Genomic DNA, 24,255 nt, shown 5'->3' on the forward strand with positions numbered 1-24,255 from the left:
TTGTTATCAATAACAATCTCGGTCTAACATATAGTTAAGTCCGTTTATTTTTTCTTATATGGCATGTGATTTGACAATTAGGTGGCAATGGTTTATTTGTTTCTGATGCCCGGCCGCCAAACCCCATCTCTGGCCACTACCTTCCACCCACACACCATACACTCTCCGTCTCTCTACACTTTAAACTAATTTTTTACGTCTAATTTGGGCTGTGGGATTTGGTTTGGATTATATTTTTGAATGCCACGTCACTCACATTGCCATCTAATTGTCATATCACATGCCACATAAGAAAAATAAATTGAGTTAACTACTGAAAGTCGGGACACCCACTAGTTAGATTATTAGTTGGGGTTAATATTGGCTAATAGTTAATAGTTTGGATTATTAGAATTCAATTTTCTTTTTCTTTTTTTTTTTTTAAATATATGCTCTACCTACGGACTTTTGTAACTTTTTGTTTCACTATGCATGTGATATTTATCATGTCCTTAAACTGGTCGAGTCGGGTAACCCGTTTCTAAAGAACTTCGTTTTGAAAAAAAAATAGCACAATTAGTTACTGTGCCGCTTTCGTGTCTAGTATCACAAGTAATCTTGTCATTTCTAACCTATCATGCCAATCCTAATTGAAAAATAATTACAACGGTCCCAGTACCGAGTACACATGCTGTCCAATATAAAGTTATAAATAATGAAATATACATAAAAAACAAAAATGTCTAAATCAACTTTTACTGTGAATACGGTATTCACAACTGAAAGTGCGGAGAAAAAAGTTAGTATGAAAAGAAAATATAATAATCCAAGTAATTAGACCGGCTTATTATAACTTCAAAACACATTTGTTTCACATATGTTAATACATTATAAACACATTTTATTTTATACATTCTCAATATTAAATATAACCACTTATAATTGATAAATGATCAATCACATTATTAAACTTTGTGACTTAATACTCAAAGAGAGGTGGGTGCAATCCGAAAAACCTAAATTACTTAAATTTTTCAACCAGTCACATGAATATAACTCAAAACTACCCAAATGAACCTAAATTGGTGGAGGCGTGTATACCGAAATTACCTGAATACGCCGCAACTAATCACATAGTGTTCCATCACAATAACCCATTCCAACCACCCGAATTCAAAAAGAAAATAGAAGGTGCGATAGTGTTCCCAAATTACCCGGTTCCCGCATGGGTTTACCCAATACAGCCCCCACCTCCCTTACAAATAAATACACATTAACAAAAACTTTTAAAATACTAAACTTTAACCCAAATATATCTAATCGGAACTATGTTTTGGGTTGGCATTACAAATTGACGTGGATTCAAGGTAATTTAAAAAACAAACTTAAAAATATTATTTAAAATCTAAAAGACTAGCACACAACTAACTGATTTTTTTTATATTTTTTATAACGTAATTCAGCATACCGTTCTCATTGGAAGAAATATATTCAAGCTGGTTTGTTATTATATTTATATCCAAATTAGCTTGTTCCGGTATCAAATTTAAACACTTTTTTTTTCATGATTTGGACAACAATAATTGTTCAATTGGCATCTATATGAAACCGTAATGTAGTAATGGCAAACTTTATTGTTAGAATATTAATCGGGCAAAATCATAGCATTATGGTTATGTTGTAATGCATTCGAGTATGGCATTAAAAATAGTCTAGGCTTAACAAGTTTTGTGTCTTGGAATACACCATTAGTTTAAATCCTATTTAAATTTGTGTCTGAAGACGCTAAACATCTGTTAATAATGTTCATACCTATTTATATTTTTTAATTCTTTTTTTTTTTGGAAAATTAAATTCTAATAATCCAAATATAATATTAATTTTAACTAATAATCTAACTAGTAGTAGTCATAACTTTCAGTTTTGTTATCAATAACAATCTTGGTCTAACAGATAGGTAATTCCGTTTATTTTTTCTTATGTGGCATGTGATTTGACAATTAGGTGGCAATGGTTTATTTGTTTCTGATGCCCGGCCGCCAACCCCATCTCTGGCCACTACCTTCCACCCGCACACCATACAATCTCCGTCTCTCTATAAACTAATTTTTTTTACAAAATCGTCTAATAGGGGCTGTGGGATTTGATTTGGATTATATTTTGAATGCCACGTCACTCACATTGCCATATAATTGTCATATCACATGACACATAAGAAAAATAAATGGAGTTAACTATCCGTTAGACCAACAAAACTGAAACTCGGGACCGCCACTAGTTAGATTATTAGTTGGTGTTAATATTGGCTAATAGTTAATGGGAATAGTTAATAGTTTGGATTATTAGAATTTAATTTTCCTTTTTTGCGTTTTTTAAATATATGCTCTACTTACGGACTTTTGTAACTTTTTGTTTCACTATACATGTGATATTCATGTCCTTAAACTGGTCGAGTCGAGTAACAAATAAACATCCAAGATCATATAATAGTGGAACAAGCTTTTGAAGCATGTCTCGTCTATGGCACCATAATGTTGCATCAAACTATGGTGGACCGGTCGTAGCATTTTCTGAGATAGAATAATACGCAACACGTAAATAATACCTTAGTAGTTGAGCAAGGCCGGAGCCATATATGGGAGAGTGACGAGTGTAGTAAGCGTAAAATAAAAAGACCGGCATGTAGTTTAAGTCTATCGCTCCTTGGTGGGTTTATAGGGCGGAAAGGGCCCAATAGACCAACCAATCTAGTACAAAACCAAACATGAAACCCTAAACGTAAATCACTCAAAGCACAATCCAGAAGTGAACCTCAATGATTTAGTAAACATCGAAGGCTACATGAAATTGTCTATACTATATATATATTGATGGTTACACGAACTAGGGCTATTCACGAGCCAAGCGGCCTAGCCAAACCAAGTTCGGCTTGGTTTTGAACTCGAGCTGAACTTTGAGCTTGGTTTAAAAACTTAATTAATACATTACAATTATTTAGTAAACATCAGAGGCTACATGAACTTGTTTATACTACAATACTATATATTGATGGTTACACGAACTAGGTTGTTCACGAGCCGAGCCAAACCTAACCAAGCTTGGACTTTTGCCACCAAAGTTTCATAACTTTACATGTTGGTCCTCAACTTTGGTCTTTGAACCTTTGACACCAAGTATGAGTCTTTCGATCAATGTTAACATCTTCACAACTAATTTTAATTTAGCATTTATGACGTCTATGCTTTATAATTTAGAATTCACAGTGTCTATGTTTGTTTCTATTAATAGGTAGTCAGAAGAATTAGCTGAATTGGTTTGTTAATAATCTTGCATTTGGCTTAAAGTGGCACCATCAATTCAACCCGGGTCAAAAATGATTCTATGAGCAGCCACTACGGTATGGTGAAACAAGAACAAAAGTAAACGATTATGCAGTTCACTGAAAATCGTCAAATTCCATCAAAGAAAATCACAGATCATTTGAAAGGCGTATCGTCTTAGAAGCTTATCACACTCAAGCCAACCTAGGTGAACTTCTTCAAATTAAGAAAAACATTTGTTTATGGTTTTGTATCATTTCAAGTGTTTGCAAAGTATTTGCATATATGTGTGTAACAACTATGGCCCATATTATTATTATTTGACTTCCGATTGGTATCTTTTAACACCGTTGAGTTATTCAAATATTTAACGGGATAACACCATTTAAGTAATCATAATCAATGCATCAGTTAACTTTAGAATAGTTATGAAAATGGACAAGAAAGTAAGTTTCGGGTTAGCACGGGCCACTCCTAAAAAAAGTTATGTACCCTTGTTCCAACTATAATATATATATGGTGTCGACTCATAAGGGGTTGATAGAAGTATGCAACATGCTTATATAGTGACTTCATATTGTGACTTATTTAAAACACACAAATTGTTGTTAACAAAAATGAATGTCAAAACCATAACATATAGTTAAAACCATTTGCCCTTTCAAATTATGTAAAATTAATGGTGTTGTTCAACCGTATAAATTCATTCGGTATTTATTCGGTTCGTTAATGTACTATTATGATAAGGATGTTCATTGTAGCAACCGAATTGAAAATACCTAGAAAATTAAAATGCTAGGGATGCAAACAAGTTGAGTCGATCATGAGCTACTAGAGATTGGATCGGTTATATAATTTGGATTAAAAAAGGTACCATCCTCTAGCAACAAGTCTGGTTCGTGGTTTTTGGTGTTCAAAAAATCCTTTAGAATTAATTATTAATTATACATGACAAAATCAAACCAACCCAAACCAACCAGCACATAATCAACCAAATTAAAATACCAATCACCAAAATCAATTTCCTAAGTCAACCAAGAATAGACACGATTAGTAGCCGGGGTCAAGATCATAAGTAGTCAGCACTCCATCTTTCTTAAAAGGATCCAACATTTGACTTGTCACATAAGCAAAAGCAGAGTCAATTCTCTCCAATATTTTGTAACCATTGTCAGCGAACGAATATTCCCAAAACAAAAGAATCGAGCATAGAAGGTCGAGCAATTAAACAACACAAAGCATGAACAAGTCATCTTAACAGCCTTCATTTGCTTGCCTTTTGAATTTTGAAATAACTTTTCTTTAAAGATCCAGGCTCTCTTCTCCCACTTATCACTTTCCATCACTGCAAACATTTTTCCCGGTGAAAAAATTGTCACTTTATGTTTTGGTGAATAAATTTTAATGCATTGGTAGATGTATTTTCACGTTGTATTTTGTTTGTTATAATTGTAAAGTCTTTTTTGTCTCACTGTCACCAAGTTGTTCAAATAGTAAAAAAAATAATTACAAAAATACAACCAATCAAACTAAGTGGGGAAGGGGCACTAGTGTGGGTAAGGGGCACTAGTGTGGGTAAGGCTTATGGGTAGTTTATCACATGACAAACTCACCCCTAACTATGTGGGTAGATTGCCAAATTGCAATTCATGGCAAACCTTTGCCATGAAGAATATATAACAATTGGAAAAATAAATGAGTAATTAATTATTATTATAAAAAACAAAAACACAAAAAAGTTCTAGGGTACTTGTGGGTAGATGCCGCCGGTGAATTTGTAGTTTGTGGGTACATAAGGGTAGAAATGATATGGCATTACGGGATTGACCGGTGCATGGGTAATACCCATGAGTGTCCCTTCCCCTTGGTAGATGTACATTGGTTCGGTACAGTCCTAGTACCGAGTACACATGTTGCCCAATATAAAGTTATAAACGGTGAAATATACACAAAAAAACAAAAATGTCTAAATCAACTTTTACTGTGAATACGGTATTCACAACTGAAAGTGAAAGAGAAAGAAAGTTAGTATGAAAGAAAATATAAAGTTGAAACATGTTTTAAAACAAAAGTGTATAAAAAATACTTGCGAGCCTCACAATTCGTGTAATCAGGTAATTATTTATAATATATTATTCAGCTTCAACAATATATTTTTCATTTATTTATAATTATTGTTTTTTACCGCTATATATAAATATAAGTTTAATAACTTGGGGCCCATTTTATACCTCGTACATGGTCCATAAAGACCATCGAACTCTCAGAGACAGCCCTAATCTCATTAACAGATGCTTCTAACCTTTTAACCATTTATAAGATTTGAAGCTCATGAGGTTAATTCTTAGTAGTTGTAGAGGTACCATCCTAAAAGTGGCTCAGGTCCAACGTGGTATGCACAATCACGTATACTAATCTTGCCAAGCCCAAAATTTGAGGAAGACCCGTTATGGTTACATTCACTTCTCACCTATAAATGCTCTATTTACTCCACAACATGAGACATTCCATCTTCCTCCACAAAAAAACTCACCTTTCTCTATATATACTTTGATAAACATTTATACATCTACGGCTTTGAATCGAATACTGAGTTGAGCATCGAAGGTGGTCAGAGACCCTGGTCTCCGACCACTTCTAAAGGATTGAGCTGAGCTAAGCCTTTAGGCCTGAGCATGACTCTGTTAACGTAAAATGGCTCAAGCTCGAATCATAAGTAGTTTTTCAAGCTCGAGCTCAGCTTGTTTGTTATAGTTATTCAACACACACACACACACACACATATATATATATATATGATTTTAATTTACAAATGATATAATATATATTGCTTAATTACTTTTAATCATAATTGTATATATCATAAAAGTTATTAAATATATGTGTTAAATAAAACTATATAAATGAAAAGTTTGCTTAGGTTCGCAAGCCAGCTCGAGCTCTATACTCGCTTGACACGTTATGGAGCGTGTTGTCAAATTCTTTGCTAACTCAGCTTTGTGACGAACCATCTAATGATGAGACGGTCAGTCTCATCCTAAACTTCGTCGATAAAATTGCCTTGAGACCGGGTGTCTCAAATAGTAGGCGACTTATACAATTCGTTTCAATAATATCTTAAATGGATAAGCCATGGTTGATACGAACCGTCAAACGATGAGACGATATGTCTCGTATAAGTTTAGCCTAATTTCAGTTAGGTCCCTAACTTTAAGTTTGTCTAAATGGCCAAATGGTCCCTCAACTTCTAAAGTTGTCAAAATTGAAACAAATGTTTTCATGGTGTTACACAACGTCCGTCGTAGTCTTGTTGCGTGTCATGACAAAACTTGGGGTCGTGACATCAAGCTTCATTTTGGGGTTGGTAACTTGTCTTCTAACATTATTAAGTAAGTATTTTGACCATTCATTAATTTGTTTTGGTTAGGTTTTAGTTTATGTAAATGCTTGTGCCGAGTGCTTTTAGCTATCTAAGTGGTTCATGAGTGCTTTTAGATATCTAAGTGGTTCATATGTTTATGATGTATAGATATTTTTTGTTTAGGTTTTAGCAATCTATGCTTGTATAAGTGTTTTACTTGCTGTTGGTTTGTTGTTTTTTTTAACTCTAATTTCTAGCTTAAACCCTTGGTGGCTAGGTGTTTTGTTCAATCTACTTGCCATTACTTGCATTAAATCCCTAATTTCATTGTTGGTTCTATATTATAGTTTAATTGATAATATGATATGGTGGTTTTGTTTTAAGAACTTTCGAAATGTTAGTGTGATAGAGGATGGTTTGATTGTTTTAAACCCTAATTTGCAGGCAAGTTATGCTTGATTAGGTACTCTTTTCGAGTTTTCCGTTTGAATTATTGTTGATCCATGCTTTTTTCGGTGGTTCTATATGCTTGTTTCTTCATGGATCTTGTGCTGCTGCCCTTGTTTAGGTTTAGAAACATGTTATTGACACTGGCATAAATCCCTAATTTCAGGTCCTTCCTCCTAGACTCTTTTTTTCCAGCCTTCCTCCCTGCCTCAACATCAACCTTCTTCATCCTATTCTCCATGAAAACATCAAGCAGACGGTTTCCGTGACGGGCGGGGTGAAGAACCTTAGAGTTCCCATGAGAAAGCGTAAGCACATGGAAACCAGGGACCTGAAAAAGCAATTTCAAAAATAATATATATGTATAAATTAGTCAAAACAGAAGATGGAAAGCCTATCTAACGGTAGAATACTTGCAGATAAAGGTCGAACACCTTATCATCGCAGGAGGCCAGGATGAAAGGATTAGAGTATGAGTTGTCCACCAGGTCCTCCAAGCACAAACTAGAGGTTTTGAGGTGCTTAAAGTGTAGATAGGAATGCAACGACATTTCCTCAAGGCAGGAAACAACATCAGTCAAACCAATAGCACGGACTTCAGCAGCGACACACCTTTCACAACAAAAAGTTAAAAAAGGCAGCGATGAAAATAAACAAATAATTTGTTTTACCTGGTTGCGGTGAAGGCAACCTCATCAACACCAAAAATCAAGAGTATGTCTCGGTGGTGTTTGCATCAGGGTTTGAAAGCCTGAATGTAGGTCGGGTCACAAAGCAGCCTGAATGAAAAAATCTCGCTTCAGACAACAAGAACAAACATAACTCCTAGCCACTAGAATTTAATGCTAGAAATTAGGGGCTATAAGCAAACAAACCAGCGTATAGAACCTCAACAAGCATACAGATTCAACAATTGGCAGATTCTAATATGTGTTCTTAGATATTTTGGGTTTTGAGTTTGTTGACATGTTGGTTTTTTGATTTTAGGTTTTAAGTTTAATGGCATTTTGGTTTCTCCAGGTTCATATTGGCATTGTGTTTTTCTTTTTTGATTTTGATAATCATGAAATAAAAATTAATTAGGACATAATCAACTTTGGTATTTGAAATATGGTCGTCCAAAGTTTCATATCTTTACACTTAAGACCCTCAACTTTTATTCTTCAATTAATTGCTCCCATAGTTTCCCACACTGGCCCCACAACTTTGGCCCAAAAAGCCTAGACATAAAACTTTTAGCTTTCCACTTTAGCCGACCCGACTTGTTAAGTTACCAACGGTAAGTGGAAATGGAGGATTAAAAGTGATTCTAACTTGGCATTGTCCGCAATTTCAATAATTAGCTATGGAATTATTAGTCTAGTGGCATGTTGCTTGCATCTGCATTTGGCTTAAAGTGGTACCATCAATTCAACCCGGGTCAAAAATGATTCTATGAACAACCACTTCAATATGGCGAAACAAGAACAAAAGTAAACGATTATGCAGTTCATTAAAAATCGTCAAATTCACAGATCATTTGAAAGGCGTATCGTCTTAGAAGCTTATCACACTCAAGCCAACCTAGGTGAACTTCTTCAAAGTAAGAAAAACATGTGTTTATGGTTTTGTATCATTTGAAGTGTTTGCAAGGTATTTTTCATATATGTTGTAACTACGGTCCATATTATAATTATTATTTGACTTCTACTAGGTTTGATTGTTATCTTTTAACAAGGGTAAGCTGTCGTTTTTATTCAAATGCTTAAAGGGATAACACCGTTTAAGTAATCATAATCAATGCATCAATTAACTTTAGAATAGTTATGAAAATGGACAAGAAAGTAAGTTTCGGGTTAGCCCGGGCCACTCCTACGAAAAAAAGAAGTCATTTACTGTTTTTTCCAACTATTATATATATATATATATATATATATATATATATGTATGGTGTCGACTCATAAGGGGTTGATAGAAGTATGCAACATGCTTATATGAACTACCATGGTGTTTCGGTCCTGTCGTCATGATCATATTAGCATCAAGAATTCCTATTTATTCAATGAAGCACCGCAACAGGTGTTTTTTTAGCTGTAAACCTTAAAATGTCATGCCACATAAAGAGTAGAGTGGATTGAAAACCCCATAACGGCCAAGATGTTCAAATAGTGAAAAATAATTACAAGGTAGATGTACGGTTCAGTACCGAGTACTTGGTATCAGATGTTCATCCATACTTTTGATGCTTTATACAGGTTGTCCAGTTGTAAATGATGAAATATACACATAAAAACAAAGATGTATAAATCAACTTTTGCTGTGAATACTATATTCACAACTGAAAATACAGAGAAAAAAGTTGGTAAATTATTTACAAGGAACTTAATATAAGGTAAAACATGTTTTTAAAACAAAAGTGTAAAAAAAAAAATACTAGGTAGGCTTTACAATTCGTGTGATCGGGTAACTACTATAATATATCATTCAGTTTCAATAGCATTTTAATTTTCTTCATTTGTTTATAGTTATTGTTTTATTATCGACTATTATAAATACAAGTTTAATACTTTGGGGCTCATTTTTTAACTCGTATATGGTCCATGAAGGCCATTTTATAACTCGTACATTTATAAATTATGATAGGTTGGTGATAATCAAAAAAGACAATTTATGAGAAAAAAAACATATTGTTGGCTACAAAACACAAAATGGGGGTGTTGGTGGTCCCAAACATATACGGGAATATTTCTATATATAAATTTCTTTACAGAAAGAGATTCAGAGATTCCAAGTTTGTCTCTTCTAATTAAAGTTTTCAGTTTTGTCCTTTACGTATCTCATCATTGGGCGATTTGTTAGGGAATGCCGCTGATGAGTTAATAAACCAATCAGATAACAACGTGTGGGGGTGGAATACGCATGGTTGCCGACGCGCTAATTTATGGTTGACGAGGTGTTAAGTGTTAACTTATGGTTGACGACGTGTTAATTTATGGTTGACGAGGCGTTAAGTGTTAACTTATGGTTGACGATGCATTAAGTATTAATTTATGGTTTTTATGCGTTATACTTATGAAACCAGGAAAAAGCGTTAACTTATGCTCCGAAACAAGAATAACATGCTTGAAATGTATAAGGAAAAAGCGTTTGAGGTTGGAGGCGGTGAGGAAAAGAAGGGCTAGAGGGTCTCAATGAAACCAAGAAGGAAGTAGAGAAAGCCAACTTTTGAGTTGTTTTGATACATATTATCTGTGCTTAGTTTACAATTTCTATTATCTGTGCTTAGTTTACAATTTCTATTGAGTTATTTCACTATCTGTAGACACCAAGCCCATCTTATCAATGTTTGGCTTATACGAATGGTTTGGTTTTATAAGAATGGTTTTTTGTTATGATCTGTGTACTAAACCGTTTGCTAGGGTTTGGAAAGTTTGAAACCTACTGATCAAGTTTAGTATAATCATTTATCAAATGACATATTTGTATTATGTGTTTTAATTTATCAGAAAGAAATAAAGGAAAGAGAAAAACCCAAAAGTCTGGATAACCCTATAAAATAACAAAAATTTGGTGGGAAGTTTGTGAACATGAACAAAATTTTGTATTTACTTAATCAAAGGAAGGAAAATAAACAAATGTTTCGTTAGTTCATTTATGCTTGCTTACACATTGACTTCTCATATTAAAACCCAAATCAATCTCTAACAAAAAAAACTAACTTTATTTTTTATTCATCTACACACTCCGCCCTACTAAACCAAATTTTACGCGCTCATTCAGAAACTAAACCAAAATTTTTTAATTTAATCTTGACTTACAATTACTTTTACAATATTAAAAATAATAGTAATTATTTTTTTTTGTGGGCCATTCTAATCCTAGCAATTTTAAGTTGAATCAAAACTGCAGAACTTATATCAATTTCTATCAAGAGTGTGAACCATGAAGTTGATTAGATCAAAAGTGGACAAAGAAATGTACGTTTTGTAACTTCAAAAGTGGAAAATAAAAACGATCATGTCTAATTGGACCGGCCTGTGTCTTGCTCTCGATCAATTCCAAATGGCTTATGAAAACCTTGGCTTATATTTGTGATGATAAGCTTTGTGACCTCATACTTTACAAACACTAACAAAAACTTTTAAAACACTAAACTTTAACTTAGGGGTGTGAAAATTACGGTTCGCTTCAGTTATCACTCTTAACCATAAGCATAACCATTAGCTTTGGTTATGAGATTTCCATAACCATAACCGAACTTCGATTTTGGTTAAACGGTTATGATACTCAGTTATAGTTTGGTTAACTTCAGTTAACTAACCAAGCCAACTTTGAACTAATTTGAACTAAATGAATGTGAAAATCGGTAACACCAAATTATAATAACATGAAGGTTAATGTATACATATAGAGATTTTTCGTTACAGCATTTGCACATACCTGAAGTACCTGATACCCGAGAAAAGACCAACCCGAACATAATCGGAGTAATTCGGCTTGGTTCTTGGTTCTGATTTATGGATTTCTAGTCAACCGAAAAACCCGAATAAACTTTTAGTTTTAAAACCAAACATATTTTAGGTACACTAGCCTAAGCCTTAGCCACCAAAGTTATTAAAATCCACCTTAATCGACTATTGTCATTCCACCTATTATGGATCGACTGTTTATTGTTAATATACGTTTTCTGTTTATGACTAATAGCAACAACAATCGACCGTTGTCATTCCACCTATTATAAACCGATTGTTTATTCTTAATATATGTTTCCCGTTTATGACTAATAGCAACAACAATCGAACAACCAAATCACGCCTGATTGAAGATGATTATAGTTAAACTATATTTTACTATTATTTTGAATTGTTTTATCAAGTTATGTTGGTTTATTATCTTGTTTATTTACATTACAAACAAAGAAGAATATGTTGTTTTAATTTTAACAATGTAGTTTTTTTTTAAATTGTTTATTAGGATACTCGAAATCCGATTAACCCAACCCGAAAACACCCCAACCCAAAAACCCGTGAGAGACTGAGTTGCGTTTCAGATCAAAATTGAAAATTTTGAAGCCCGAAAAACAAACCCGGAGAACAAATGTTAAGGTCCAACTGAAAGAAATCAAACCCAAAGGACGAAAAACGTAAATACCCCCCACCGTAACCCAAAACACCTTCATTTCCAACCACCACCGTTCACGCCTCCCTCCGCCGTACCACCACCACACACCACCACCACTAACCTACTTCAACCGGAGCTCCGAACATCAACCGGTTCATTCGTTTAACATCCAATTCAACCAGAAAATGACGATCCACTCAGCCGTAATCCAAAACCTCCTCCGTACAAACGCACACTTAGGCCGTCGAGTCGCCGAGAACCACTTCAAAATCTACACCTACGGCTCGCGTAACGGCATGACTATTATCGACTCGGATAAAACCCTAGTTTGCATCCGCAGCGCGTGTAACTTCATCGGCAATCTCGCTAGGTTAGACGCTAGGTTTTTATTCGTTAACACGAATCCATTAGTCGATGATATCATTGATCAGATGATTAAGGCCACTGGATGCCGGAATGATAACTCGTGGAGGCTCGGAGGGTTTTTGACTAATAGTTTGAGTCCGAAGAGGTTTAAGTCTAGGAACCAGAAGTTTAATTTGACTGCGGTGAATCGGCCGGACTGCGTGGTGATATTTGATATGGAACGGAAGAGTTCGGTGGTGTTGGAAGCGACTAGGCTGCAGATTCCGATTGTAGGGTTAGTGTTTTTGTTTGGTTAGTATTTGATGATTGTTGTAGGCGTGTGAACGTGTTCGTTCGTTTAAGTTTAAACAAACACGAACGTGAGGAGTTAGTTGAAGAAATGTTTGTGTTTGTGTTTGTTCGTTAACATCTAAACGAATAGTTCATGAACGTAAATGGAGATAATTGAACGAACATATGTGAAGCGTGAACAAACGAATACAAACACAAACATGAACAGGCCTGTGTTAGTGTTCGTGTTCGTTCATTTAACTTTAAACGAACACAAACAGTTAATTGAAGAAATATTTGTGTTCATGTTGTGAACAAATGTAAACAAACACAAGCAAACATAAGTGAACACGAACAAATACATATAAAACAGTAAGTACATGATTAACATATATGGTTTCTTATTTACATAACTGTTTATTTGTTTTTAAAATCTATAAAATTACATAGTTAAATGGGTTAAACAAACATAAACGAATGAATGCAAGACAAACATATATGGAACGGACATAAACTGATTAAGCATAAAGAAATACAGTAAGTACATGATTAACGTATATGGTTTCTTATTTACATAACATATTAATTTGTTTTTTAAATCTATAAAATTACATAGTTAAATGGGTTAAACGAACATAAACGAATGAACGCAAGACTAACATTTATGAACGAACGAGGCATGGTGTTCATGTTCGTTCGTTTATTTAATTGAATAAAAAAATTTGTCCGTGTTTGTTCGTTTATTAAGTTGGTGAACATAAACGACCTTCACAAACGGTTCACTGGATGTTCGGTTCGTTTACAGGACTAAGATGAATGTATGAACTCTGAATTTAGTTGTAGAGTTGAATATTGTGACTTTTAATTTTAATTTCAGACTGGTGGATCCGAGTATGCCATTGGACACGTTTAAGAAGATCACATATCCTATTCCAGCAAATGATTCAGTGCAGTTTGTGTATTTGTTCTGTAATTTGATTACAAAGACTATTCAATATGAGAAAAAGAAGCTTGCAGAAGCTAAAGGAATAGTGCTTTATGAAGAAGAAAACGAGCCGGAAATTGGGTAAGAAAATGTGTTGATGTAATGTTTTATGTTATTTTGAGTTTTGTTTGAGATGAGTAGCAATAAGTCAATAACAACTTTTGTTGTGGATGAATTATGGATTGAAGTGAGGTTGCTCTACTACCACCGGCTGATAAGATTAAGATAGATGGTGTAGATGATGAATTGTCGGTTCTACCATATGAAGGCTTGTCCCCTTTTTCTGACGGTAATCGTTTAATCTGATTCAGTTTTTTCACTTAATAGTTGATTATGGTCATCTTTATATAGTTGTAATGGTTTTCTGAATGCAGATCCTTTAGAAATCAAGGAGCTTCTGGAAAAACTTGTTGTTGTTAAGATCAACGACAATGAAGGGACCAAGATAGGTTTTAATGGGCCAAAGTATGGATTTTACTTTTAGCATGACTATCAATTTCTGCATTTTCATAGTTCTTATGTTATTGATATTAAATTTTACTGATGTATTCTCATGTACTTCATTCAGGTCTGCCATTGAGATTTTTAATGGAGTGACATCTTTAGACTTACTCGCTAATTATATTAAGGTCAGATTTTAAATTTTTTACTTTGCCTACCATTTTGTAGATTTTACTGTAGATTTATATTTGGTTCAAAATTTATATTTAGAATTGTTTGTAGTCTCTGAATTCAATGTGCGGTTGCAATGTCCCTCTGCTTGTTATGAATGATGCCAGTACACACGATGAGACTTTGAAGGTAGCTGAACTTTTTTATTCTCATTATTCTGCATTTACATGCTGTCTAACAAATTTATGTTTTTCTATTGTATAGATTGTGGAGAAACAATCTAACAAAAACATAACCTGTTTAGTCAAGGTTTGTTTTTTTAATCTTTTACAGCAGCTTCTTTTGCTATTCTCTTATCTTGTATCTCACAATGAGATTATGCTTGATAGGATCAACATCAAGATGATGATGTCAAAATTGCGTTTGACCAAAAGGAAGCCTTGCTTTCTTTAAAGAAGAGTGGCAAACTCGATGATTTATTATGGCAGGTGATATCTGTTGAATTTTTTTTCTACATTTGTTATTACTTTTGTAGATTACAGGATAACCTTGATTTTTTTTTTCAGGGAAAAGAGTTCATACTGATGCTGAACTCGAATAATTTGGCTGAAGTTGTGGACCTAAGTATCCTTGTCATTTTTATCTTTTAAAAATGCATGAGTTATGATCTTATGAAGCTGAAATATACTAATATATCATATGCTTATGAACCTAATCAGTAGCCAAATTTATTATTAATTTATTATGATTTGGGGTCCTTATATTTGTGCCAGATATTCTAAATCATCTGATCAAAAATAAGGTCAAGTATTGTATGGAGATAGAAGAGAGGTTTAGGGTTGCCACTGCAATGAATACGTGAGTATTGGATTTATCTAATGTCTTTTTATCTGATTCAACTTTTTATCTTTTTTTATAATAATTATTTCTCCTAACTTTTACAGGTGGGTAAACATTAATTCTATTGCGAATCATCCGGAAACAAGGGTATACATTTACATGTTTATGTATTTGTTATGCAATTATTTTCGTTGTTAGATACTGACTTAACAATTGCTTATTCTTTATCTTCCAGATATTTGGGCCTCCCATTGCTGTAACTGTTCCTAAATCTAAAAATCTTCCACTGGAGGAAACATCAGATTTACTCATCTTTAAGGTTAACATTGTGACATTATTTTTATAGTTGACAATTTCGACCCATTTACTTATGAATGGGTCGCTTCGTGTTATATTTTTTCTCTAGCTTATTTCGAAAGATATGCTCTTACTACAATATTATCTTGCTGCAGTCTGATTTGTACAACTGTGACAAAGGCGTTCTCACACGCAATGAGGCTAGAACAAACCCTGTTAATCCCATCATAGAATTAGGCCCCGAATTTGAAAAGGTGACATTTGCAGTCAGTAAATCACCTATTAATCCATTTTATTGGATACTTTTTGATTCAATTTTACAGTTAATTCTTTTTTTCCTTCTAGATAGCAGACTTTGAAAGTCGTTTTAAGTCGATTCCAAGCATCGTTGATCTTGATAGATTGACGGTTTCGGGTGACGTCTGGTTTGGAAGTGGTGTCATTCTCAAGGTACAATTTATAACCATGTAATTTATTGAGTGTTTGTATAAAAATATTGGTATCTTTCTCAGTTCTCTGTGACATTACTTTTTTATCATCACTTTCATAGGGGTTAGTTAGCATTAATGCAAGACCGGGCGAGAAAATTGTAATCCCTGATGGAACTGTGCTGGATAACAAGGTGCATCTTCAAACTTTCTTCCAATCATCTGTTTCTAAGTTTTTGTTTTTTCTTTATACAACTTTTGTGCTGCATTTTCAGGCGATCAACGGCCAAGAAGATCTCTCAGAGTAAGATAACTCAAGCAAAAACAGATCCTATATTCCGTTTTCTTAAACCTACATCAACCGCAATGCAACACATGTAGAAGGTACCAGTATTATTTCCTTTTAGATAATCGCTAATAATGGTAACTTGTCACCATGATAACATATAGTCTTCACTTGTTTATTGGTGAATTTGCCCAAAGAACAGTTTTGTCCCATAGGAGTAGAGGGATAATATTTTTATTCTTTTAACTAAATTATGAGCACACTTATTTTTGTTGTGTTCTTGTGTGAATTGTGATTGGAACATGATATTGAAGATGCCCTTTAAATGTCTCAAATCGGATAAATTAGAGTCATGTGAATGATAAGACTAGCATAGTTTTGTATATAAAGTACAAGTTTAATGTATATTCACATAAGGGTAGCCATGCATATTAAGTACATTTTTTGTAATAATGGTGCATTTTTATGATGAGTTAAACGCAAAAGAATCTAAATGCAACTAATAAATTGTATAATACATGAACACATGAAGTTTATGTGATTTGTTGGATATCATGATGAGAAGAAAATTTCTGAATCGAAATCCCGCTGACCTTGGTGAATAGCTTCATAACCGTGCTCGTATGAATCAACAGATGAATTGTGGGTAGGAAAGAAGTGCATGAATTGTGGGTAGGAAAGAAGTAATGTAGGAATCATGACTAGTTTCTGTTGGATAGGACTCAAAAGTAGGAGACTAAGAACATTAACTATGAGAAAAATAACAATTGTTGCACCTTTGGTATCCATTTTGTTTCTGATGTAGTTACTTTGTGTGAATTAGATCCAATGGTTGCCTTTATATATCATAGGTTTAAGGCTTTCTGTGTGTATCTGAGCTAGGAAAAAAGACAGAATCAAGAATGTGCAAATACAGTAAATGGAATCAAGTCATTGAAACATCATGAAATGCAAAGATGTGTCTTAAAAGGGAAAAACTGTCACAATGAAGAAACCGAAAGGGTTGAGTACAAATTGTGTTTGTGGCCAACCACAAGTACTTGTATGTATTTCGACACACGAGTATAAAATGACAAATTTAATAAAACTCATGCTACCAGCACACCATTTTTTTCTGTTACACCATCTAGCATATTGCAATAGTTTATGGTTTCTAATGTAGTACTAGACTACTAACATGCCCTAGTGCTTAAATTAACTAAAACACGAATTAGTCTAGTTTCTAATCTTGGATATTGCATTTTGTTGCGCTGCTGATGGCAACTCCACACTCTCCGGCTCACATAGTCACATTACTGTGGCTGAGGACCATGCTGGTGTGTCGAGTGATTGCTAGGAGCCTGGGAAAGTAAAGCGTGTGGAGGAATCACACAGCTAGAGGAGGATGGGTCGTATGACTTGTTGGTCGGGTATCCCAGGTCATACTCGAATGCTTTAGTCTTGGGTTTTCTATAGGAGGGTTAAACTTTCCTATATGTTATATACAAGTAGAGGTGCCGGTTGACCCAACCAAAACCGAAACTGACCCAAAACCAAAAATATTGGAACTGGTTTGGAACCAAAAACAACCATAGGTTGTGGACTGGTTTGTAGTTTTAAAGCACGGACCGGTTTGAAACTGATAATCGGGAACTGGTTCGTGTACCGATTTGTGCACCTCAATATATAAGACAATAGATGAGAGGATGGTGAGAATGGCGAATGTTGAGAGGTAGGGCTATCAATCGTGGCGGGTTGGGTTCACCCAACCACTAACCATGTATTTGCTCGTATCAAGGCCTGTGATGTCGGAGACACTGTTTGGGTCGATCCGTTTAATGTTCATATGCAAACATGAATGATACCTTGTTATTGTAATGCTTTAAACAATCAATTACTCCCATTAAATAAAACCTTTGTTGGAATTTAAATGATGCATTGATGCTAAAGATTCTAAGATGGAAGTTAAGTTCAATTTTTGAAAATTAATAAATAAATAATAAAATCTAAATTGAATCTATTTGACAATTAAACTGTTAACAATTTAACTATTTATTTAAGTTTCAGATTAGTCAGGAATCGGCCTGCCAATTCATAAAAAAATAAAAAAAATGACAGGAATCAAACCTTTATAAACAAAAATACAAAAGCATTCTCCATATGCATTTTATTCAATATTTAATTAATAATTCTCGATAATCAACACACCTATCCGAATTCCGGGCCAATGATCTCAACGTAAGTGGTTGAAGTAACACTTCAAATTAAAAAGTGAGAGGGTTTTGGGTTCAAGTCTTACATATAACAAAAAAATAGGGGGTTGAAGGTTGCGACAAGGGGCTGGTATGAAGATGATCGGGTAGGTCAGTGATCCAAATGATTGTTTAAAGAAAAAAGGTATATTGGTTTTTATTAATCCCAAATATCGTCTTTTGGTCATTATCGGTCCCAACTAACGAATTGGCTACTGACGGTCCCAACTATTAACGCATTTGTTCTTAACGGTCTGCGATTAACAGAATACTAACGGCGTTAGTTTCAGGTCGCTGAAAAAACGTTTTTGGCCGGAAAACTCAAATTGTTTTTTGAAAACTCAACATTTTCGTCCCAAGCATCTTGGTAACTTTGTATCGGACCTTTAGGAACTTTTTTCCAGTAAAAGCCTCAATTATTGAGGTCGCCGGAAACTCTAGAACCATCGTCGGAATCGGTTGATGGTGCTCAAGTGGTGGTAGTTGGTTGGCGGTGAGTCAGTTGGTGGTGGTTGCGGTATTCAGGTGGTGTTTTCCGGCAAAAAATTTGAGTTTTCCAGCCAAAAAACGTTTTTTTGACGACCTGAAACTAACGACGTTAGGACTATGTTAGTCGCGGACCATTAGGAATGATACGTTAAAAGTTGGGACCGTCAGTAGTCAATTCATTAGTTGGGACCGGCTGTGACCAAAAGACAATAGTTGAGATTAATAAAAACCAATATACCAAGAAAAAAAAATATCCGAATTCCAAAGTTATTAGTACGTTTGAACCAACACATGTAAAGAAATCCAGTCTAGTGAGAGGTGACTTGTGAGTGTTCTAACACAAAAACAAAAGGTTTGGTTTTTGAAATACATATAATCATATTAGACTTAATATAAACCATCTTTTAGTTTGATAAATTATTTATTATAAGCTAAACTAGAGAAAATAGATACTCACAGTTGAGCAGAATCAAAACCATGCCACCATTGTTATACAAACTAGCACCAACATTTAGCCCAAATACTTGATTACAAGCACAAAAAAGTCCACATTAAACTTACAATAAACATGCACTTAGCCTAAACGCTTACTTGTTCAACGCGCGTTATCAAACCACATTTCACAGTCATTGATAACCAAGAATACAATACGAGCACAAGTTCATATGATTTGGCACAAAATAAGACATATAACGACCAAAAGAAACGCCCCGAATCCATATCCTGACTCTCCTTCATTCGTGGCTGGTGGCGGTGCGCCACCTCCAAGATAATTTGGATTCCAAGATGATGATGAATCTTGATGGAAGGGAAAGCAAACATAAACAAAGTATATGGCAAGCATCAATAAGAAAGGAATGGCCACCAAGTTTTCCACCATAGGACTAAAGATTATGATGGCAAAAACATTAAGCATTATGAGAGGAATAAGTGGTGATGGGCCTTTGGTTTCCATTTTCTTCAACTTAGAAGTGATCTAGGTGAGTGATCATACACCATAGGACATGATTATAATATCACTTGGTATGTGTACATATATTATCACATATGGTTTGGATTCATTTTCACCATTTAATAATTTATTGGAGGGGGCAACTACTTTTGTCCATATATGGGTTATTTTACTTATTTATGTGCTTGTATTTATGGGTTAAACATGTAAAAAAATTATTAAAGTAGTTAGAATGAAAATGTTTTTAAAAAGTAAAATATTTCATTATTTCTACTACATAGAGTTTATAATTAGGATGGTAATTCCTGAGATAACACAAAAATAATTAAAAAATAATAATCATGTTTAATAAACAATTGGATTTGAGTTGATTTAAATCGACCCGTTTAATTCATGTATTACAACCCGCTAACCTGCTTGACTTGCATAGACATTTGGGCTAAATGGGGCGTGTTCTAGACTTCTAGGTTACACGATTCTTTATGTATTGTTAGGGTTAATGTCTTTGAAATGCATAAATGTATTAGTCGTGTTTGGATTCAACAAACTTCAGTCTACTAACCCGAAACACATAACATAACATTATCTAAGCGCTTAAAATTGATTGTTAAAAATATTTTAAGTTTTGAACGCATCTTCCATCTTCTATATCTAATAATAAAACAAGGGACATGTGTTAACTTTGTAGGTCACCTAAAAGTTGGTTTTACCATCTCTTTTTTCTATTAAATATTGGATGTTACTAGTCGACTTCTGGTGAAGTCTAGATTTGGATTTTCTCACCCCTTTTTTCTATTAGATAATAGTGATTTTCTTTAATTTCATAAATAATATGATTACATCATAAATCCTATAAATTATTTTTTTTATAAAATGTGTAATATTTGACATGTAATTTAAAATAAATGCTCTTAAAAGTGTGTGTGTATATATATAATAAACAAACTTCTAACCTAGATATTTATATATATAAAATAATAAAAAACGTGTTTAGATATCAGCACAGTCGAATCATCCAGACTAAACTCTTCTTTGTTTTGACCCGATTTCTTTGCTGATCCAACCGCAGTCCTGGTTTTTAGCATAACACAATACGAAATTAAAGAAACATTTCGACACGGGACCATGTTAGTGGACGGGTTGATACCAAAAGAAACAGATGGTTTTCACAAAATGACGAGACTGGAAAGATGTGAAGAATTAAAATATAATTATTAGTTGCAGGCATGTAACTATTTTTTATTTGAGTTCATCATGTGATAAATAGAAAAAGATATTGTTCTTGTTCTTACATTTTTGTTAGTAACCCAACTTTTATGACATCATATAATTGGGGACATAGTAAGTTAATAACCTAAAGGACGAAATATTTTAGATAAGAGAAGGAAAAAAAATGTGGCGACCAAAAAAATAATAGTATAAAAGTACAAGTGGTTCAGTTCGGTTACCATAGGCTCGGTTTAGTAAATTCATTTAACCTAATCAACACTGCAAAACGAATGATTTTCGCTGATTGTGAGACCTGCCAAAAATCTGTGTTTACCGAAATACCATTTAATGTTCATTGTTATTAAAAGAATAATACTAAGGTCCTGTTCATTTCAAGGATTTGAAAGAAATGATAAGGAATGAGATTTTAAATCCCATGAATTGATATGATCGTTTCATTAAATGAAAGAATAGGAATGGAAACTAAATCCTATCAAATTCCACCTATTTTATAAGGATTCTTATGGAAAGTAAAAACCCCTCCAAAAAGAATTCTAAAAAATTAATAAAAAAAATCATAACTCAAAATATAAATAAAAAACGAAAAATGTAAAAAAACTAAAACGTTTCTGCCGTTTCCCTCGTTCTTAAAAAAAAACCGAGAATGAAGAAGATTCCAATTCCAATACATATTAACCAATCAAACACATGATAGGAATTCTCAAACATTTCGTTCCATTCCAATTCCAATTCCAATTCCAAATCCAATTCCAAATCCTTTAAAAAAAGTCCGTGAAACGACACGCCCTAAATGTAACTAAATTTCTTGGAAACTGATTATAAATTATATATGATATATAGAATTTTTATTATTATTTTACAAATATTACTATAATGGGTGATTTAGGTTTAAAAGGTCAGTGCCTATGAAAAACACTCAAGGCCGAATTTACTTTGATCATCGTTTTTTTTCAAATTGTCTTTCTAATTTTTTATTTTATTGGATTCCAACAATATTCATTTGTAATAATCAACTGATCCTAAAATCTCAACCGACCCCTGCAATATATAGCGACATTCAACTAAGAAAATTTCCGACCCTGAGAAAAGTTTCTTGGTCCGCCACTATGTTTCTAAAAACAAAGTAAAATAAAATGGTGAGATGCAATACAAGTTGCTTCATTGTATTTTAATAAGTTATATTTTGATAAATGATCCATCACTAACCTAAAAAATATTGTTGCTCTAATTCACATATTTAGGTTAACCATTACCCACTAATTTTAAAGGACAGGGTGACAAAAAGAATATAATTTAGAATTCTAGAAAACATTTTCCACAAACTATCACAATAATTCAAGTTCCTCCTCAAGTTGACTTGAAAAGACCACGTGGCTATAAATTAAGCTGTTGGGTGTAACTACATTAGTGAAAATACAAGATTAAAAAAAAATCAGTGTTAAAATTAGGTTTTTTTTTCATTAGTTCTTTAAATATACTTATTTTAATTCATATCTTTTATGTAAAAGTTCTTTTTAGAATTATGAATCTAACTTACAAATTGCAACTTAGATAGATGAAAGCCCTTTCATCATGACAAACTTTAACAAGACAATGATTCATTATATTTCTAACTTTGATTTATAACTACTAACTAAAGTCACATAACAGTCATAATATAATAAATATTCAGTTTGATAAGCTGCTACTAATTCTTCTTCATCTTCTCCTGGTAAGTCAAAAGCTACTCACACACACTTGGCTAGGGAACAAAATAGAAAACCTCGAAACTCCACGAGTCAGCCGTAAATTTTCAACCCAACATAAACATATCACAAAATTCACGGGTTTGAGTTTAGTATAGGGTATAACTAGGTTCAAGCCAATTTCGAGTTGAACTCGTGAACCTATTAATTTAGCACCCTTCTTACAGGTTAACACCAAATTTTCCGTCCCTAAACCATAATATAATAGTAGATGATCATTGTTTCCATCTTTATTGTAGAAGCATACGTGAGATTCATATCGTGCAGGTCCTCAAAGGCCACAGATAAATCCTTGAACCCGATTTTTGCAGGATACATGCTTGTGTTTTGGTAAAGTAAAATGATTATTTTGTTGTTGATAAAGTTGTGTTGTAAGTTGATATACACAAGATGTCTGGTTTAACAAGACATTATAGATGATTATAACTATTCAGTCAACATTTATAATTTAATTTATTTTGGTTAAGAACAAACAAATAAAAAAGTAGAGTTTCCTTTTTTTTAAAGCAGAATATTAGTACTAGTAGAGTAAAAGATAAGATACAACAATTAATACGAAAAAGTAGAAATAAAGTTGTTTTGTTATGTTTAATTTATATTCCCACCTGCTCAACGTTTGGTGTTTTGTACGAGATAGTATTGGTGTGTCGCAATCAATTTGAATAGTTTGTCCCTTCATATCAATTTTAAAATTTCATATAACAGATTTAAGATAAAGATATACTGTATAATGTTTAATAAGCAAGTATCAAAAAAATTTAGAGAAAATTATTTAGATAGAAATCAAGTCCCGATCGATAAACAAACACACACTAAACGAATAACTCTTTATATTAATCAAGAAATATAACTCAAAAAACTGATTACAACTCTCAAACCTTAACCCGGTTTGACTCTTCTTGACAAACCCTAACTCGGCTTGCTTCTTGATGAATATTCTCGCGTGTGTTCTATAATGACTAAGTGTCTAACCATTACTTGGTTTATATAGACTAACCTAACTTGCTAACATTACATATTATAATTACATAACAAATTTACATAACCGACTTGTCAACATCAGCCCCTCAAATTCACCGACTTGTGACTTGGAGTCCGAGATTACGTCAAACAAGAAAAGTGTATAAATGTACTCAACAGAATACTTAATTATGTTAAGCTTCTTCAAATTTCCTTCTAACCTTTTTCACTAGATCAACACTTGTAATTGGTCTTTTCATCTATGTATCGGGTGACGGGTGGGCCTGAAGATTCGATATCTTTTACCAGTTAAGAGTCATCTCGGACACCTTGTGGCTGAAAACGCAAACGACTGAA

At 33.5% G+C, this 24,255-nt stretch overlaps 1 protein-coding gene across 1 annotated transcript; it reads left to right on the plus strand.

The window, feature by feature from the left end:
* Positions 1-12,392: 12,392 nt before the first annotated feature.
* Positions 12,393-16,636, plus strand: LOC143609366 (UTP--glucose-1-phosphate uridylyltransferase-like). The gene is made up of 16 exons (XM_077084134.1): positions 12,393-12,847; positions 13,721-13,909; positions 14,017-14,117; positions 14,203-14,293; positions 14,397-14,457; positions 14,552-14,629; positions 14,705-14,749; positions 14,830-14,928; positions 15,007-15,064; positions 15,214-15,298; positions 15,385-15,427; positions 15,516-15,599; positions 15,733-15,831; positions 15,923-16,027; positions 16,128-16,199; positions 16,281-16,636. The coding sequence occupies exons 1-16, from the start codon at positions 12,393-12,395 to the stop codon at positions 16,311-16,313; spliced, it is 1,698 nt and encodes a 565-aa protein (XP_076940249.1). The 3' UTR covers positions 16,314-16,636.
* The last annotated feature ends 7,619 nt before the right edge of the window (positions 16,637-24,255 follow it).

This window comes from Bidens hawaiensis, unplaced genomic scaffold (assembly GCF_021521415.1).
Source record: "Bidens hawaiensis isolate Kalapana, Puna unplaced genomic scaffold, B.hawaiensis_p1.1 tig00419582_1, whole genome shotgun sequence".
Lineage (NCBI taxonomy): Eukaryota > Viridiplantae > Streptophyta > Magnoliopsida > Asterales > Asteraceae > Bidens > Bidens hawaiensis.

Coding starts and splice junctions, on each gene's coding strand:
- LOC143609366 (XM_077084134.1), top strand. CDS start 12,393: ATGACGATCCACTCAGCCGTAATCCAAAACCTCCTCCGTACAAACGCA. Junction 12,848..13,720: donor CTGCAGATTCCGATTGTAGG/GTTAGTGTTTTT, acceptor TTTTAATTTCAG/ACTGGTGGATCCGAGTATGC. Junction 14,458..14,551: donor TACTCGCTAATTATATTAAG/GTCAGATTTTAA, acceptor AATTGTTTGTAG/TCTCTGAATTCAATGTGCGG.